Genomic DNA, 19090 nt, shown 5'->3' on the forward strand with positions numbered 1-19090 from the left:
CTCTCTATACAGAGCTGTGAAAAAGTATTTGCTCCATCCTGATTTCTTCAGTTTTTGTGTATCTCTCATACTAACTTGTTTCAGAAATTAAAACAAAATCTGAGATAAAACAAAGGCAACCTGAGTAAACACAAAATACAGTTTTTAAATGATAATGTTATTTATTGAAGCAAAAAAAAAAAAAACTTATCCAGTACCAACTGGGCCTGTGTGAAAATGTATTTGCCCCCATACTTACTAATACCCCAAATCTATGAAACTGAATTTATAATGGGGTTCAGCTGGACTAGACACAACTTGATTACTGCAAACCCTTTTCAATCAAATCAGCACTTACATAGAACTTTTTCAACAGCATGAAGTTGGTTAAAAGGTCTTACCCAGTAACACACTATGCCAAAGTTGAAAGAAATTCCAGAAATGGTGAGGAAAGTGATTGAAATTCGTCAGTCTGGGAAGGGTTACAAAGCTATTTCAAAGGCTCTGGGACTCATTATCACCAAATGGAAAATCTTAGCATCATAGTGAACCTTCCCAGAAGTGGCCGACCTTCCAAAATTCCTCCAAGAGCACAGCAAGTACTCATCCAGCAAGTCACAAAAGAACCAAGGACAACATCAAAGGACCTACAGGCCTCTCTTACATCACTAAAGGTTCATGACTCCACTATCAGAAAGACACTAGGCAAAAATGGCATTCATAGTAGTGTGGCGAGGTGAAAACCACTGCTAATCCTGAAGAACATTAAGGCTTGTCTGAATTTTGTCAAAACACACTTTGATGATCCTCAAACCTTTTGGGAGAATGTTCTGTGGATTGATGAGTCGAAAGCGGAACTTTTTTGGGAGACAGGGGTCCCGTTACATCTGGCGTAATCCAAACACAGAATTCCACAAAAAGAACATCATACCTATGGTCAAGCATGGTGGTGGAAGTGTGATGGTGTGGGGATGCTTTGCTGCTTCAGGGCCTGTGCAACTTGCAATAATTGAGGGAAACATGAATTCTGGAGAATGTCTGGTCTTCAGTCCGTAAATTGAAACTCAAGTGCAACTGGATTATGCAGCAAGACAATGATCCAAAGCTTAGGAGTAAGTGAAAGACTGATCTCCAGTTATCGGAAGTGTTTGGTTGCTGTTATTGCTGCTTTGTTTTACACATGGGTGATAGGTGTTGGATAACTTTTATATGATTCAATAAAAAAACAAAAAACAAAACTGTATTGTTTGTTTACTCAGGTTGCCTTTATTTTATGTTGTATTTCGTTTGAAGATCTAAAACTATTTAGTACGAGATATACACAAAAACAATACTGTATATTTTAACTCTATGGGTTGAGCAGACTGGGTCTTCTGGTGTTCATACAGTGAAATTGCATTAGATGCATAATTAACAGAGTGCTGATTTCCATAATGTGCATCGCACATTTCCATTATACACATCTTCACATTTTTGCATCGCAATGCAATGTTACATGGATTCGGTCCATGGACTCTGTTATGCTGTAATTTTAGGCATGGTGTGGGTCACTTGTTCCCTTAAAAGGAAGAGTCACTGGTGAGGACCTTCACACAGCTCCTGTTAGAAAAAACACTAAAAAGTATGTAACTTTTTTTTATCATTTATTCCTTGCAATAGCTACCTCAAGCTTCATGGGGTCCAGATTTGAGAATACAACAGCACTCTGGCGGTTGCTTTAAAGCTGCATGGGAAGTTCGGCTTCCTCTTAAATTTCATTCAGGTGTGAAAATGAAATGTTTATTCATCAATCTCGATAAAATTCTATATTTTATCTCATTGCCATATCATGCTGTTTGTTCATTTAACACAAACAGTTTTCGGTGGACAGAGCAGCCAGCTCTGATAGGAATCCTGTGAAGCACGGCTTCTAGAGCCCACTATAGCCTAATCTTTTTCTAATTTCTGAGAATTGTATTTTTCATTATCTTTCATTACCTTCATATTTTGAGGCGAAGGGAGACAGAACCATTACTTCATCTACTGTTTATTACATTTACATTTATTCATTTAGCAGATGCTTTTATCCAAAGCAACTTACAAATGAGGAAATACAAGCAAAGCGAGAACAATACAACGATACAACAATATCAAGCAGAGAACAATACAAGTAGTGCTACCATACAAGATCTTTTAATTGAGTTCTAGAAAAGCAAAGTGTGCAGAGTAGAGGTGAAAGTGTCAGAGTAGGTTTTATTTATTTATTTATTTATTTATTAAGGATAATGTGGGGTTGGCATTTTAGGGGTTAGTTAGGTGTTCTAGGAAGAGGTGGGTCTTTAGCTGTTTTTTGAAGATAGTGACAGATTCTGCTGTCTGGATTGAGGTTGGAAGTTCATTCCACCACTGAGGGACAGTTATTAAACACATTCTTTGACAGGATCAGAATTCCTACATTTTATTTAGTCATAAAATACACACTCTGATATCAACAGATTTGCAGAAAACACAAAAACATTATTTCTATTCATTTTTTCTTGTTCAATTGATTAAAATAGGCTTCATTAAGTAATTCATCCCCTCAATTGTTCTCTTTCTGCTCAATTTCTACCTTTCTAATCCAGATGTTTTGATCATAGGTTTGTTCATAGGTTCAACTTGATGCATTGGCCTCTCCAGGAGAGAAAGTATATTTATAACTATTCTGATCTGCTGATTTTTCTGCATCATAGTGTGCAGAATTTGCCTCAGTGTTTGTGGCAGTTCCAGTCGCCATACTGTCTTCTGATGATTCACTGTCACTCTTCTGGATTTCTTTTGAATCATTTTCTTTGGAATCTCTTTCGGTATGCTGTGAAGCCTGTTCCTCAGAATCTTGACTCTCACCTGACACATTCTGATCATTTCTGCTTTCACAGCGAAGAGATTTATTATTACCTGTGTCTTCATTAGTATCTGTTTTGATTTCATTTTTCTTGTGTACTCTGCTGTTCAACAGATCATTCTGATCACTTTGAGAGGTTGAATCACTTGATTCTCCTTCATTGGAACCAGCATTTAATTTGTGGCTCACTGTTTCTTTTTCCAATTTATTACGAATCCTCCTAGGACACCACACAAAATCCTCTTTTGGCTTAAAATTACAGTATGCAAATTTGATCAGGTCTTTTCGTTCATCTTTGTCCAGAACTGCAAACATAAAATAGTCCAGAACGCTGTGCTTTACTCGTGGAAGTTGGTCATTGACTAGAGTCTCCTCAAGGAAGAAATGAACCAGCGGTTTTTGATAGTGACGGAACCCCAGTAAACCCAGGCACTTTAGGATGTGTGTAATGCGAAGATTGTTCTGTGTGTTTCTGTAACATTAAAGACAAAATGTAAAACCACAAAATTATAGTCTCTTATATATATACACACAATTTTATGTACTAAATTGAAAACAAAACAAAAAAAAAAACAGTAAAGTGCAATATTGACCTATTTAGGTTTGCAAATCGCTCTTTCCAGTTTTCTGCACGTTTCACTTCTCCACTGTCCTCGCTGACAAGTTCTATGCCATACAAGTCCAACATGAGCTTGTAAGACGTCAACAATCTTCTCTGCACCTCCTCATCTGTACGGAACAGCTGCAAAAGAAAACCAATGTTGCATTTTAATTGGACACTTCATAAGTTTTTCCTTTAAAAAGAATCTAAAAGTTTTGTTGGATGACATGACATTATGATCATGATAGTAAAAGGTGACAGCTATTTTTAAAAAATGTATTTCAATACTTACCTTGATTTCTTTTAGGCTAAGTTCACGTGATGCATAGTTCATTCCCTTCTCCTGAATTGGAAACAGCCTGTAAAGAAATTTGTACAATGTCTGAATGTAACACGTACATACAAGATGTTTCTAACAGATGTTAACAGCAGGAAACCCATTTTAGTTTGCATGAAATATTCACACCAATTAACATAAAATCTGTTTATGTGGAGCACCCGCCATGCAAAGCCTTTATTAAGCGTTACCTACTGAGCTCTTTAGAAATGGAATGTTTATAATGTAATGTTTTATGATTACAACATTGAGGACGTTGAGCACTGAAAGCTGATATGTCAGCTAGCCAGATGCCATGAACTAATTTAACTGAAAAAATAAGCTAGCTAAAAGTGTCCATTATTGGCAACTGCTCAGTTAGAACATGACCTAGATATCTAGCATTAAATAGCTAGTTTATTTATGTAGATTCAAGGCAAGCTATGTAGGCAATATAAGTTGGTAATTTTTCTATCTAGAAAGCTAAGCCTGTTCAAATTTTATTTAATTTTACTGATATAATACTTAGCTACTTACTGGAGATAAAACAGGCCCTACAAAGGTGGGTATTTTTTCTTTCTTTAATTTTTCCAATTCTGACACCCAATAGCAATTTAGCAATTTATAAAATTTGTTGGCTAGTTCTCAAAAATCACTATAGTCTCCCGCAGTGTTCCTGATGTGTCTCACTCATGGGTCTATAGAAACAACAACGTATTAGACAGAATGGATTAATATAAACCTTTTACCATTGAATGTAGGAGTGCACATATTCCAGCCTGCCGTAGTCACCAAACCAGTTACAGTGAAAATCCTCAATCAACACACCTGAAGACAAAGAACAAATGATAAACCTCCTCAAATGTCTATTTGAAAATGATTATATTTAACATCTATATCATCACTCATCAAAAGTGTGTCATACCATCAGGGTAGAAAGGCATGTCGTTTTGGTAAAAACGCAGATTCGGTAATTCTTCATCCTGCAGGTACAACAATTATAGATCATACAGATCCACCATTAATAAAGAGGTACAAACGCATGAGATCAATAATGCTGGGAATATGGCAAAAGAAAATAATGTTATATAGACTAATGTAATACTCACATCCTCCAAATAATCATCTGTACTGTCATCATGTTGGGTTTTCTGAAGTAAAAATGAAATGCACAGCTTTTATTAATTTTGCAGGTGCTTTAATCCGGAGTAACATGCAAGAAGCAGAATCTGATCCAAGCACACATGAGCAGTTAGAGGTTATAATATCTATTATTATAGCCCATGGCTATGACTACCACCATAAAATGTTGAACTACATGTTTTGTTTTTTAAATTCATTTATGTGAAGCTTTTGCCATACAATTTCCTTTGTAAACTGTCTACTATAGTGATGATTACGTATTAGAACAAGTGTATTAATATAAAACTGTGATTTGGGTTGTAGCCTGATCTACAGTCTGAGGCGTGCTGTTATAAAAAAATAACAGTGTACAAAATTTAGATATAGAAAACCTTCTGATCAATTAGAATTGAGAATTCAATAGTGCTGTCGTATATATAGTAATATTTTTTTCTCATAAAATATCTAAACTAGATGTGCTAACAGATAACTCACTTTATGAGGTGATACTGTTCCCCTATTTCTGTCATATCTTTAACATTTGGGCAGTGTTGCTTTGCTGAAAGCAAAATCTCAGATTTCAGCTCAGTGACTTTTACCACTGAATGTAGGAACTGCACACAGTCACTTTACACATCCTTACTTTACACAGTGGGTATAACTGGAATGCATACAGGTAACTTTGGATAGCAAAAAATCTCAAAAACTCTACTGTATACCATGTGTGTTGCATCTTACCCGAAACTTGTGTCTGAAGGTTTGCATGTCTTTTGCAGCATGTGTGTTCCTGTGTGACCACTGCATAGAGGACTGAAAAATATGCATGGTTAGTTAGGTGATAAAGCTTGTTTGATTTAAGATGCAGTAGGCATAAAAATGTCACTACACATTGGTTAGTGTTTTGAACAAAGTAGACTAGCAGTGTTCTTTACGAGTATTGCTAAGACATAGCAACTACAACAACTTGGCTACCAAGTTTTTGTTTGATATTTCTGTTTCTACGTTATATAAGCTGGTGGCCAAACCTTAAGTTTTCCCTGTTTGTCTGTTTTGGTATTAAATTGTGTCAAAATATCATCCGATTCTCTTCTGTTAAAGATACACAATACATTAAAGTACATGATGCAAGGCTTTTCAAGTACTCTTTGAACCTTTACGAGTCCCTGCAGAGAGACAACCAAATCTACAAGATTTTTAGAGTTTGATCAGTTGTGCAACAGGATGGAGCCCTCCTATCCGTTCAGAGAAACTGAAACTTGGCACGGGGGTAATTCAGAGAGACAGTCCCATCCAGGCTGAATTCCCTCCTTGTGCCCAGTGTTCCCGATGTCCCCGGTGTAGACTCCAGATAATAAATTAAATTAATCTGAAATTTATTTTACAGTTAAAGTTAGAACCCCCGCCCCTCCCCCTCCCCCCAGCAAACTAGGGGTCTGCATAAAGGGGTCCGTATAAATTGGTCTGTTATGGTTTCCTCCAAACGGACAACCGAAGAAGCTTAACGGGTCAAGAGATTTAAATTTTTTTTATTTTGTGCATTCACTTTTACACCAAGTAGGTCTGAAAAAACTTATGGGAGCTACAGAATTTACTGTGAGTTCAAACCTTTTAACAAAGCCTAATAAACAATTTCTCTGTCTAAACTATGTTTCCATTAGGGGTTAAATTCAGTTTGGTCAATTTTGAGAGACAAACGCTACTTTTAAGAACTTTTTTTTTTTTGATAACAGAAATGAAGCATGATAAAAACATTTGAAAGTATTCAGAGGTCACACAGAGGAGAAAAGGAATATACTATGTACAGTATATCTCGTCAGTGACAAGGAAACGAAACGTTAAGATCGCTTGTATCATTAATATTCGTATACTTCGTATAATATAACCTCGAACAAAATTTTTACCTCTCTACTCTCCTCACCATCACTTTCGTCTTCCCATGTTGAGTCATATTGCTCGTCATAGTCCTTTGAAAAATTAGGTGTGTTACCCATAACCTGGTCCTGTCTCAGAGACCTCCAAGATCTGTCCATAGCGACTAGGAAGTCTATTTAGAAACAACAGAAGGTGAAAGAGCAGCTGAAACACACCCATATTTACTGTTCAGAGAAAACGAAAGTAAAAGCTCTTTCTGCACCATCTTTTATTTACGAACAGCTTAACAATCCGCCTGCAAAAATAACTCATTATAGCAAACACAGCAATCGAAATGAATCATTATCCCTTAAAGAGGCATGACCGGAACAGGAGTAAGATCTTCCTGCAAACTGTGTGTGTGTGTGTGTGTGTGGAACAAGTGTCAAAGTATCTTGTTTATATGTGTGTCACGTGACTAGGCCCATGTTTTTTTTCTGTGCTCAGCTTTACCAGGAAGTGTTCTGAAGCATACACATTGCACCCTGAATACACATCAAACAAACATGTATACATAACACACTTAATGAAAGCAAAATACTTTTATTCTATATTTTAATTATTTTAGCACATTTTTTTCCATCCTATTTATCTCAGTTACTTTTTTTCTTTTTGAAGTGAGTGGGTTCTCCCCAATTTGGTCATCTGCCAGTTCCGGGTCTCCAGGTTTCCTCTTCCCTCCTAAAAACATGGCAGTAGGTGGATTGGCTACACTAAGTTGGCCCTAGGTATGAATGAGTGTGTGATTAGGTGTGTATATGTGTGTGTGTGTGTGTGTGTGTGTGTGTGTGTGTGCGCGTGCGTGCATGGTGGTATGCGATGGACTTGCACCCTATCCATGGTGTCTTACCACCTCATATATAATGAATAAATGAGTAATTGGGCCACATTTTATTCATGAATGAGTAGAGGCCTACCAAAAATGGCAAATTTCTAAACCAACTAAAAAATGAAGCCAATAAGATTTTTTTTTAAAACATACTAGCTATGTAGGTAATATTTAAACTGTACTAGGGTATATTTGATCTATTTTTGAAATGATGGGGTGTATTAGATTATTAGAAATCTTATTTATAAATGACATGTGGAAAATCTGTTCTATTACACATGAATGTCCCATAAACAGTCATTCATTTTGAAGTTTTATGTTGAATACCTTGGGTTTCTTCTGCTTTATTACAGTTTAATCACTGTTATTGCCACAGACATTACATAAATTATTATATATATATATATATATATATCTATATATATATATATCTCTCTCTCTCTCTCTCTCTCTCTCTCTCTCTCTCTCTCTCTCTCTCTATATATATATATATATATATATATATATATTATATTATATTATATTTATTAGAGGAAACCTTAATATTTGTAGAACTTAATGGAAGGCAGGCGAACATGAAGGGTGAAAACTGTTAAAGCTATAGATAGAAGACTCACCTAATATTAACAGTAAAATATACAGCACATACAGTATATGTGTGATGTGTCTAAAGTGTCAAATTATAGTGATCCATTTTGGCCTTTTCTAATTAGATTAGATTGAGGCGTTCCCAATAAAAAAACAAAACACTTATTTCTAACATTTCTAAGTTTATAACCCTCCTATTATGTTATGGGTCAATGTGACCCATTTCCACATTTGTCTGAAATAATGGTTAATTTCTCCTTGTCCTCATTTAGAGTCATGAACTTATATGCAAATACTTTTTATGGCTTTTCTCAGACAAGCCGTAATAAAGATTTACTGTTTTAAGCTGTTCTTTGTTGTTTTTGTGTGTATTTATACTGTAGAAGTCATTTTGACCCATAACATAATGGATGTAACTTTTTTCCAACATAACAGGAAGGTTAATAATAAATATTCTTCCGTTCACTACCTATTGCTTAGTAAGATTTTCAAATCTGATTATTTAAAATAAGGTCATTTAAAACAAAAATGCTAAATGATATAAGCTTTTGGCACTGTACTGGTAGTGTAAGTAAATCTGTATGTCAGTTTTGAATCTGATTTATGTGGAGAAAGGATGAAACAGAGCCATATCTCACCTTCATAAAGTGATAAGGACAACATGAAAATTAACCACAAGATTATAAGCAAGAATTGAGATTTGAGAATTGGCAGTAATGTGCGGTTATTCCACTTTATTAATACATTGGCTCATTAATAAAAGGTCCCTTCTGGAAGAACTCATGACTATTGTTAGTACATAAAATTTGTTTATTGTTTATTTTAATATAACTAATCTACAGTAATTAATAGCATTAATTTTATTTCTCTATTCCATCTTTTTTCATCTCTGTCCTCTGTTTTTCTTTTCTCATCTCTCCAGCTTCTCAGTCCCCTTTTACTCATTCAATAGAAATACTGTAGTGTGATCATAGAACTTCTCCAGAGTTTGATACACTGTCTATCAAAATATTGTTTTGATATTAGTGCACAAAAAATACACTGCACTTAGAGTGTAAACAGTTCACTCTAACAGCTCTTCACTACCACGTATAATGAATGAATAATAATAAAAAAAATAACAGTACAGTGTTAGGGGTTTGAAAAGACTTGCATCTTTTCATTTACTGTTTAATTACAATACCACTGTGTGTGTGTGTGTGTGTGTGTGTGTGACATATAGGCTATGTTTTGCTTTCTGATAGTGATGCAAATTCTCCTTTTCAGTGAGTCATCATTTGGTTAATCCACTCCCAAATGACTCAATGCCATTTTTTTCAAAATTGGACAAGTAATTATTCTTCTATGCATAGCTTTGGCTAAAATTGTTTATTTGCAGATCTTATTCTACCTTCTAATTAAAGGGGCATTTTATTTTTTCATAGTACAAATATTGTTTGTAAAAATAGTTTAAGCCAACAAATCAAAGGTGAATGTGCTCTATCCCAATTCAACCCCTACATTGCTACATAGCTAAGTCTTTTATTCACACAGTGTAAAGATTCAGTGAGATTCAAAATGATACCGAACAATAGGAAATATCAACAATTCCCTCAGATAATATTTCATTCTTTAAAAAAGGCTCCCTATGACTAAAATTGCACTGCAATTACAGTTAGTGTTGACTGTTATCTAAACAACCATTGGTTTCACCATACTGAAAAACTTCACCATTGCATCACAGCTTGTTTATATAACTGAAGTGCACCATTCACATGGAGTTTTGTTATAAATATGGTAATCACGACCGCTGTTGTACACAGGATAATGCTAGCTCACAGGTTAGACACACTGTCTGTCAGGAGGTGTTACTGTAAGTCACTTGGACACAAGTAACCATGGGAATGACTTTCATTTTCTATCTTTTCTATCATTAGTTTGGCAAATTTGATCAGCTTTTTTCGTTCAGACTTGTCCAAAACAGTGAAGATAAAGTAGTCCATAACGCTCTGCTTGACTTGGGGAAGGTTGCCATACACCAGGGTCTCTTTGAGGAAGAAGTCAACCAGCGGTGCTTGATAGTGACGGAAGCCCAGTAATCCCAGGCACTTTAGGATGCGAGTAATGCGAAGATTGTTGTGGGTGTTTCTGGAACATTAAAGACAAAAAAATAAAATGAGCATTCAGGTTTCAATGCTAAAGTGAGATAAATGATCTAGAAACAGAAGACAGCATTAACCTGTTTAGGTTTTCAAATCGTTCTTTCCAGTTTCTTGCACATTGCACCTTTCCAGTTGTTTCACAGACAAGTTTTATGCCATAGAAGTCCAACATGAGCTTGTAAGACTTTAACAGTCTTTTCTTTACTGTGTTATCCTCATGGAAATGCTGAAAAATAAAACACTCATTCAATTAACATCTCTTAAGATTTAGCCTTCTTCTATAGGTGGAAAAAATTTGGCCTTTTTTTGTAATCAAAATAATAACTTTGTAGTATGTACAGTATATAAAGCTTACATGTTGTTTTGCATTTGCATTACAACCAATTCTTCATAATGTATTACATTAAAACTATTTCAAGCGAGGACAGGAAACCTAACCTTTACAAATCTAAACTATTAATAATGGCAAAACTGTCATGACATTATAAATACCATTAACAGCCATGTTGCCCAGTTCAGGTAGTATATATCTAAAACCTTTCTCATAAAAAGAAATTTGCCTACCATAATTTCTGTTGGAGTAAGGACATGTGCACAATAATTTACCCCTGGGTCTTGAGTTGGAAACAACCTGTATAATGTAAAGTGGAAATAATTATAATATCTGACGGGCTTTTATATTTTAAGTCAGAAGTTACATCCATGAAAATCCATGTATCGTTTGCCATGTCCACTGATGATGTCGCTAACTCTACTGTAGTAACCGTTTCAGTGGGACTGCTGCTAGAAGTGGAATTTTACATGCCAAACACAGACGAGCAGAGTGATACAAACAGTGAAACGCCCCAGTGTGGTTATACTAAATATAAGCATTCTTGGCATGCCACTTGATCAATCAGAGGAGTGGACTATGTATAGTAATACGTGACTATTACTATTCACTTACCACTGAATGTAGGAGTGCACTTTTTCCAGCTTTGTGTAATCACCAAACCAGTGTTTGTGAAAATCTTCAATATATACACCTTGGAACAAAATTATAATTGCAGATAAAAAATCATGAATTACTATTTAAAAATATTATAATTGCAAACAAGTAGATACATGAATGAAGGAATGAATGAATGAACAAATAAATAAATTAATTAAATTTATTTATCATCAGTATGCCATACCATCAGGGCGAGATGGAGTTTTATTCTGATAGAAATCCAAATTAGGTAAATGAGATTCCTGCAAAAACAAAACAATAATGATTATATTTATATATATTATAAATATAAATAAAAAAATGCATTTTCAGTAGTTTTAGTCATAATCATTTATAACAGTATATATAACAATAAATAACTATATATATATATATATATATATATATATATATATATATATAGATATATATATATATATATATATATAGATAGATAGATAGGTACACTAATATTGGCACCCTTGGTAAATATGAGCAAAGAAGGCTGTGAAAAATTGTCTTTATTGCTTAACATTTTGATCTTCTGTTAAAAAAATTTACAAAAATACTCTGCTCTCATGGATCTCATTCAATTGCAAACAAAACACAGGTTTATCCAAAAAAAATCTTTGTTAAATATAGATCTGCAACAATTATTGGCACCCCTGTGAATAATATATATATTTTTAATATATAAGTACACACACACACACACACACACACACACACACACACACACACACATGTATATATATATATATATATATATATATATATATATATATATATATATATAGTGTTTGAAGTACAGTACTGTTTTGTGAACTTGCAAGTAAGTGAATACTCACTTGACCATGCTGATAAACTGGTCTGTTTTTCTATGAATAAAAATAAACAAATCATTGTGGCAGAAAACACAAATATTCCAAAGATGTCTTCCAATCAGAGGAGTGTGTATTGTACTAGTATGTGACAGAGCAATGAGCAGTAGTCCTAGGATTTAGGATCTTGGCTTTAGAGTAGGTAACCTCTCCTTGATATGAGGGCTGTGATGGTGTTAAACTTACTTCACACCTATGCCTGAACATTTGCATATCTCTAGCAGCCACCAGGTTTCTTTGTGTTGTCCGTGTCCGATGCTTAGTTACCTAAAGTTAATACAGAACAAACATGCAATCTGAATTCAAAACAAAACTGAATTGTGAATGAGTTCAAGGAAGCTTGTTATTGGTCAGACAAATGCATACTCTCATTATCTTCGCTAAAAGTACTTATAATAGCACCTGCTAGCTCAAGCGCATTATTTTTAATAGGTTTATACTTATAATCATTAAATTATACTTAGGCCATTTCTATAATTTATAAGATATTTTGTATATAGGCCTATAAAAAGTGAAAAACAAGAGCTACTACAATTGTGAGTGTGGCAGGAGACTTAATTACTTAATTTTATCAGGGTGTATGAATTTGTATTATTTATTATTTCAGTTATTAATTGATCAATAATAATTTTTCAGATTTATTGACATAAACAAAAATCTTTTTCAGCTCAAAAGTCTTACACAAAATCAATACCCTGATAGAAAAGTCACATGAATTTCGCAAACTTTTCCTATGCAGGGCATGTGGTTTTATTTTTCCAAAGTTAATTAGTTTTCACATGGTTTTATGGTTTTATCACACAACTAATTTATTTCCATATGGTGTGTACACACACACACACAGACACACACACCACCCACTTTAATAGGAACACCAGTACACCTGCTCATTTATGCAGTTATCCAGTCAGTCAATCATGCTGCAGCAGTACAATGCATAAAATCTTGCATATACAGTTTAAGAGCTGTATCAAATGCACCTTCACAGGTTTTTCACTTGGGATTACATATTACTCATATTAACACGCAAAAACAAAAAACAAACCACATGATCACACATGAAAAGAGGTATTTGCACTAAAGCACAGGTTCCAATTCCAGTCCTACTTGTTCTGGACCACACCTTGTGTGCAAATTCGCTCTCTGCTTTACTTTCGCTTTAGACAGTGTCTAATGATAGAATTCTGTTTACTCTTCTGTTTACTCTAAGCTTACTCTTAAAAAACCCCTACAAAATAAATAAATAAATAAGTCTAGCCAACACTTTTATAACACTTTTGCGTGCGATTGTGAGCGATATTAGAAAGTCAAACATGACATGAATATATAAAATAAATAAAATAAACAAGTAAACATTACTTTACCCTCATCATGCTGAACTTCTGATCTCCATACTCATCATCCCATGTGGAGTCATATTCGTTATCAGGGTCCTCCATGACACTTCCCTCACAACCCATTTTACAATCCAAGGAAAACATAGATCTCTAGTCATAGAGCTCCAGAATGAACTCAAACAAGAAGTGAACTCACAGTGATGTAACAAGGGCTGCTCACCATACTAGACCACACCCACTTAAAAAAGTCAAGCCTTACCTTTAAGGTTAATGAATAACATGCATTAAATTCATATTAAACAGCCACATAGAGTAGGACTCAGGGACTGAAATGACTGGTGAATACTGTAAATTATTTATTTAATATAATTATAGAGTATACAGTAGGCTCCAACTCTCTTAGGGGTTTATTTTTATTTTGCAAAATGTACTGTTTTGTAAAGTGCTGGAGACAGGAAAGATGACCATGAATAAGTGAATAAATTAACGAATGAATAAATAAATAATAGGTAGATAGATGGACAGATAAGCAAATAAATACAACTTGAAAAGTGTAAGTAACATTAAACAAATTCACACCATAAGCGGTTCTAATTCACCTTAATCTATTCACCTTAGAAAATAAAAATAAAATAAAAACTGCATATATATATATATATATATATATATATATATATATATATATATATATATATATATATGTATATTTACATACACACACACACACACACACACACACACACACACACACACAGTGGGGCTGAAAAGTCTGAGACCATGGTAAAAATGCTTAAATCTTTTCTAATTTAGCACAACAAGTTTCATTGAGACATGAAAAGTAGAATCTTTGAAACACTGACATTTGGTCTGTTATCCACCAGCCCCCCAAAGACTTTTTTTTTTTTTTTGCTTTAATCAGTTCCTACAGGATTTTGCAATCTCAGAAATTAATGCAAAATCAAGGAAATCTGCAATATTCAGAGGAGCTTACAAGTTTTAAAAATTACCACAGATTTTCCACAGATTTGGCCCAAGACATGTCATGTGACATCATCCCAGCGCACATTCAGTCAAAGCCCTCTTTGATTCACGTGTGTTGAACATGAGTACAGCTACAAGGTCTCATTTACCAACAAACATCACTGCAAAAGACCGTGCAGAACAATTTCATGCAATTGCAATTTTGCCAATTCAAGTAGTTTTCCATAAAAATAGCACAAAAACTCAGCAAATATTTTAAAAAGCTGCAGCAAAATCAAGCTTTTTTTTTGGCCGCAACAAGCACAAAAAAAAACTAAGCAAATCCTGCATGGACTGTTTAAAGACATTGTGCACTCATTAGCATTTGATATTAGCATTTGATATTAGCATTTGACAAGTTTGTGTAAAACCTTATGATCCATTTTGGATCTAATCCATCAGAGTGTCGTCTGAACCATGGTTCAGTAGAAGATAAAATCTGTCTGACCTTTTTGATAAAACAGGTAACATGGTCAATATCACACATTTGCTTACATTTAAATAGGGACCTAGAAATAGTGCAGAATCTTGAATATTAAATATTCAAATTATTTATTATTATTTGTTTTAAATATTAAAAAATGTGGCTAGTCTCAGTAGTGTAACTATATTTCTTTGTTTGAATGCATTCTCGGGTAATCTTGAGCTGTGTTGATTTCGTTGCTTTGTTTCCTCATACTTAGCTTGTTTCTTCGTTGCTTTCATTGTTTTGTTTCCTCATACATTCATGTTTGCTCAATTGCATGACAGTTTGACAAGTAAGAAATAAATTCATTTCTCAGTTATGATTTTCTCTCATGAACAATTTCAATGATGTCTTGAATGAAAGTGCAGTTTCATGGCGTAACATGGTAAAATGCAGTCACACTCACATGTTTTTGACATGTGAGCACATATTTACGTGTGAAATGTACAGTGTGTCTTTTTCACTTTTGGAGCAGATCAGTAAAGCATGCACACATAACACTCAAACACTAGTTCAGGTTTTCTCAGTGAGCAATTTACAGTAGCAGGTTGTAAAAGCAGCTCAGTTTCCTGCATTTTTTGGGCAATAGGATATAGAACTGGTGGTTTAGGTAGTTTAGTTTAATATTGAACTGATAAGTGCTCTGATATGAACCCATTTTCACCATTCAGCAATAGGGAAGTGAAAGAAAAAACTGAGAGAGGGGATCAGAAAATCCAGCAGGCTTGTAACAGTAGTTATATCCAAATGTCTTGTGTTTACTAATGGTGCCACCCATTTTATCAATTAGTTTGAGAAAGTGAATAAGTAGATATGAACAAAGATTAACAAATACAAATGTAATAAATCCTTCACACACAGACACCTTAATTAATTTCTAGTAGCATCTGTGGCTAGTTTCTTTCAGCAGTGTAACTATATTTCTATATTAGAATGCATTGTACTGTAATCTTGAGCTGTGCTGCTTTTATTGTTTTGTTTCCTCATACTTTGCAGAGTTTCTGGTTTTGACCTAGTTTCCCTCTTTTGAAATATAACTCACTCGAGGCGTTCATGCTTGCTCATTTACTGCACAGTTTGATAAGTAAGAAATAAAAAAACTTGGGGCATACTGTTATAGGAAAGTAATTAACAGCAACAACAACAACAACAACAACAACAACAAAAACACTGCTTGTCATGTTAGAAAGAAACCAGAAAGTATGTCTGTCTTGAGGACTTTCCCATGATGGAAAACTTACTAAGAGTTACAATGCACTGACACTGGAGACTCCTTCCAGAAATGTTAAATGAACATCTCCTTACGCAAAGTTTCAGCATGTCAACAATTATACACCTCTGTTGTAAATCTTTCTGGGTGACCATCAAAACACTGCAGTTTCATCTGAAGAAACAGGAGACCAAGAGCCAGGTTATAATACAAAGAAATAGTTTACTGCATGCACGAAGACAACCTGGGCACTTTTTATACTGATGTGTATGTGCAAGACGGCACGTGCCAGACAATACAAATAATGTCCAAGCCTAAAATAGAAGAAAAATATGGGCAATACCTACATCGATCATATTAAAGTGAATCGATCTTAAAATGAATAAATCATGTCTTCATTAAGCATAAAATGGATATAAAGCAGAATATATTAAAAAACAGTAAATATTAAAAAAAATATATATTTTTTAAATATATGATTTATTGTTAGACGTACATTATGTGGTCCCTTCGCCATACAAGTCCCTGTGAATGTGCTGTTATTATAGAAACCATAACATTTAGAACGAGTGCATTATTATAAACCTGTGCTTTGAGTTACAGTCGGTTCTACTGTCAGATCTGTTGTTATGGAAAATTAATCAACACCTTCTGAGCAGTTAGAACTGAGAATTCAACAATGCTGTGGTATAAAATATAATCAACGCTACATGAAAGTGCATATCGAAGCCCCATGCTTCCTTTCCTCAGTCGTCTATTTAGACAGATACGAGATCGACAAAACTGTGACTTCTCACTTGTTAAGTGAACCAGTTTAATTAAAGTCTGTTTAATTAAGTGCAAAGAAACCAGTAAGACAATGAAAAATGGACGTTATGTAAAACTGGGGAAGGTGTATCATTTAATTAAAGGATATTGGAATGATAATTAGTTCAGAAGTACCTTGAACGTTACACATTACACATTACATGTCATTAGGAAATACAGCAAACAAAGGTTATGGTGCCTCGTGTTGGAAAATAACATATTTGTCTCTGAGTATGTATTAGGTTTTGCAATCTGTAATATGAGTGAACAGCTTATTTGTTAACCAATTCCTTTTTCCCAAGCTACTGTACCTACAAGAAGTGCAGCTATCATCACATTACAGCTCTGTGTTTCTGTGTTTTGGGCCTTCAGATTTTCACAGAAAGCTTGACCGTTCATCAAATAAGCCATACACTGATCAGTCATAACATTAAAAAAACTGACAGTTGAAGTGAATAACATCGATTATCTTGTTACAGTGGCACCTGTCAAGGGGTGGAATTTATTAGGCAGCAAGTGAACAGTCAGTTCTCGAAGTTGATGTGTTGGAAGCAGGGAAAATGGGCAATTGTAAGGATCTGAGTGATTTTGATAAGGGCCAAATTGTGATGGCTGGATGACTGGGTCAGAGCTCCTCCAAAACTCTAGGTCCTGTGGGGTGTTCCCGGTATACAGTGGTTAGTACCAGGGTTATTGTAGTTTTTGAAATATTGCTAGTTTTTATTTTTATTTTTTTGTATTTTGGTTTTCAATTTCATTTTTGTTTCAATTAGGTTTAATGTTGTATAAATAGTTTTGATTTCATTTTTATCTTTCGTAAATCATTACTTTTAGTTCGTATTTCGTTTTAGTATCATTTTAGTTTTTAATATCATGGTAACATCATACTAAAAAATCCCAAATTGGACTGTCTTTTCATGCCTACTAATTTTGCCATTAGCATTCCAATGCTACTCAGTCGCTGCTGGACCAAGGAGTTCCAATACACAATATTCTACCATCTACTGTTCTTAAGTCAGACCACCCAACATTTAAAATGTGAAAATTTTAGTTTTATTCTCTGAAATTGTATTTCATTTTTGTTCGTATTGCAGTTGGACATTATAGTTGCAGTTTAGTTCTTGTTTATTTGGAAACTCACATTTTTATTTTTATTTTAAAAATATGAAAATGTTTTTTCACTGATAGTTGTAGTTTTCATGATAGTTTTCCTTGGTTAGTACCTGACAAAAGCGGTCCAAGGAAGGACAACTGGTAAACCAGTGACAGGGTCATGGGCTCCCAAGGGTCATTGATGCGTGTGGGGAGCGAAGGCTAGCCCGTCTGGTCCGATCACACAGAAGAGCTACTGTAGCACAAAAATGGCGAATCAGATATATCCACATATACACAGAAAGACTTATTTGTGCCATAAAAGTGCCATGTAGTATTACTTTTTAAGGAAGTAACCAGGATATAGTCAAAGCCAGTTTGGTTTAGATACTCTGAGTATTAAAATGAAAACAATGTCAGAGATGTATATTTTTATTAACTTTTATATCTTATATTTATATATTATATTTTTAAAAACTTTTTTGTTGTTCGAGCTGCAATGGCTCCTTTAAAAGATTATTGAATGTCAGTTATTCAATCAGTGTTCTTCTCATGTCTACATGGGTTTCCTCTGGGTTCGCCGGTTTCCTTACACCCCCAAAAACATGACAGTTTGTAAACTGTGTACTGTAAATTGCCTGATATGTGAGAGAGTGTGTAAATGTGTGTGTGAGCATGGTGCCCTGTAATCAACTGACGTCCCATTCAGGGTGAATTCCCGCCTCACACCCAGTGTTCCAGGATTAGACTCCGGATCCACGCTGAGCAGATTTTATGAATCTTGTAGTCTGAGCATGTTGTGATATTTAATTCCATGCACAGGTTCCTACATTACAGCCATGCTTTTAGGTTTGACGTGTGATTTAGACATTTACGTCTCAGTGCGGATCTTCACTTCCACTCTCTTGCAGCTCTGCCTCTCATGTTTCTTCCCAAGTTACCTTTGTTAATGATAAC

The 19090-nt window shown here is 34.6% G+C and overlaps 2 protein-coding genes across 3 annotated transcripts; both read right to left on the bottom strand.

The window, feature by feature from the left end:
- Window positions 1-1993: 1993 nt before the first annotated feature.
- On the bottom strand, window positions 1994-7337 carry LOC128625355 (opioid growth factor receptor-like). 2 transcript variants are annotated; one of them, XM_053653587.1, is made up of 8 exons: window positions 6783-7337; window positions 5620-5691; window positions 4869-4910; window positions 4685-4742; window positions 4509-4587; window positions 3736-3802; window positions 3436-3584; window positions 1994-3314 (listed from the first exon to the last, which is right to left on the bottom strand). In XM_053653587.1, the coding sequence occupies exons 1-8, from the start codon at window positions 6909-6911 to the stop codon at window positions 2612-2614; spliced, it is 1299 nt and encodes a 432-aa protein (XP_053509562.1). In that variant the 5' UTR covers window positions 6912-7337; the 3' UTR covers window positions 1994-2611. The 2 variants fall into 2 exon arrangements, with proteins under 2 accessions (XP_053509562.1, XP_053509564.1); XM_053653589.1 differs by having other exon boundaries at window positions 6800-6924.
- Window positions 7338-8813: 1476 nt separating this feature from the next.
- Window positions 8814-13945, bottom strand: LOC128625031 (opioid growth factor receptor-like protein 1). The gene is made up of 8 exons (XM_053653043.1): window positions 13566-13945; window positions 12388-12468; window positions 12169-12198; window positions 11526-11583; window positions 11297-11375; window positions 10915-10981; window positions 10428-10576; window positions 8814-10336 (listed from the first exon to the last, which is right to left on the bottom strand). The coding sequence occupies exons 1-8, from the start codon at window positions 13680-13682 to the stop codon at window positions 10057-10059; spliced, it is 861 nt and encodes a 286-aa protein (XP_053509018.1). The 5' UTR covers window positions 13683-13945; the 3' UTR covers window positions 8814-10056.
- Between the last annotated feature and the right edge of the window lie 5145 nt (window positions 13946-19090).

This window comes from Ictalurus furcatus, chromosome 21 (genome assembly GCF_023375685.1).
Source record: "Ictalurus furcatus strain D&B chromosome 21, Billie_1.0, whole genome shotgun sequence".
NCBI lineage: Eukaryota > Metazoa > Chordata > Actinopteri > Siluriformes > Ictaluridae > Ictalurus > Ictalurus furcatus.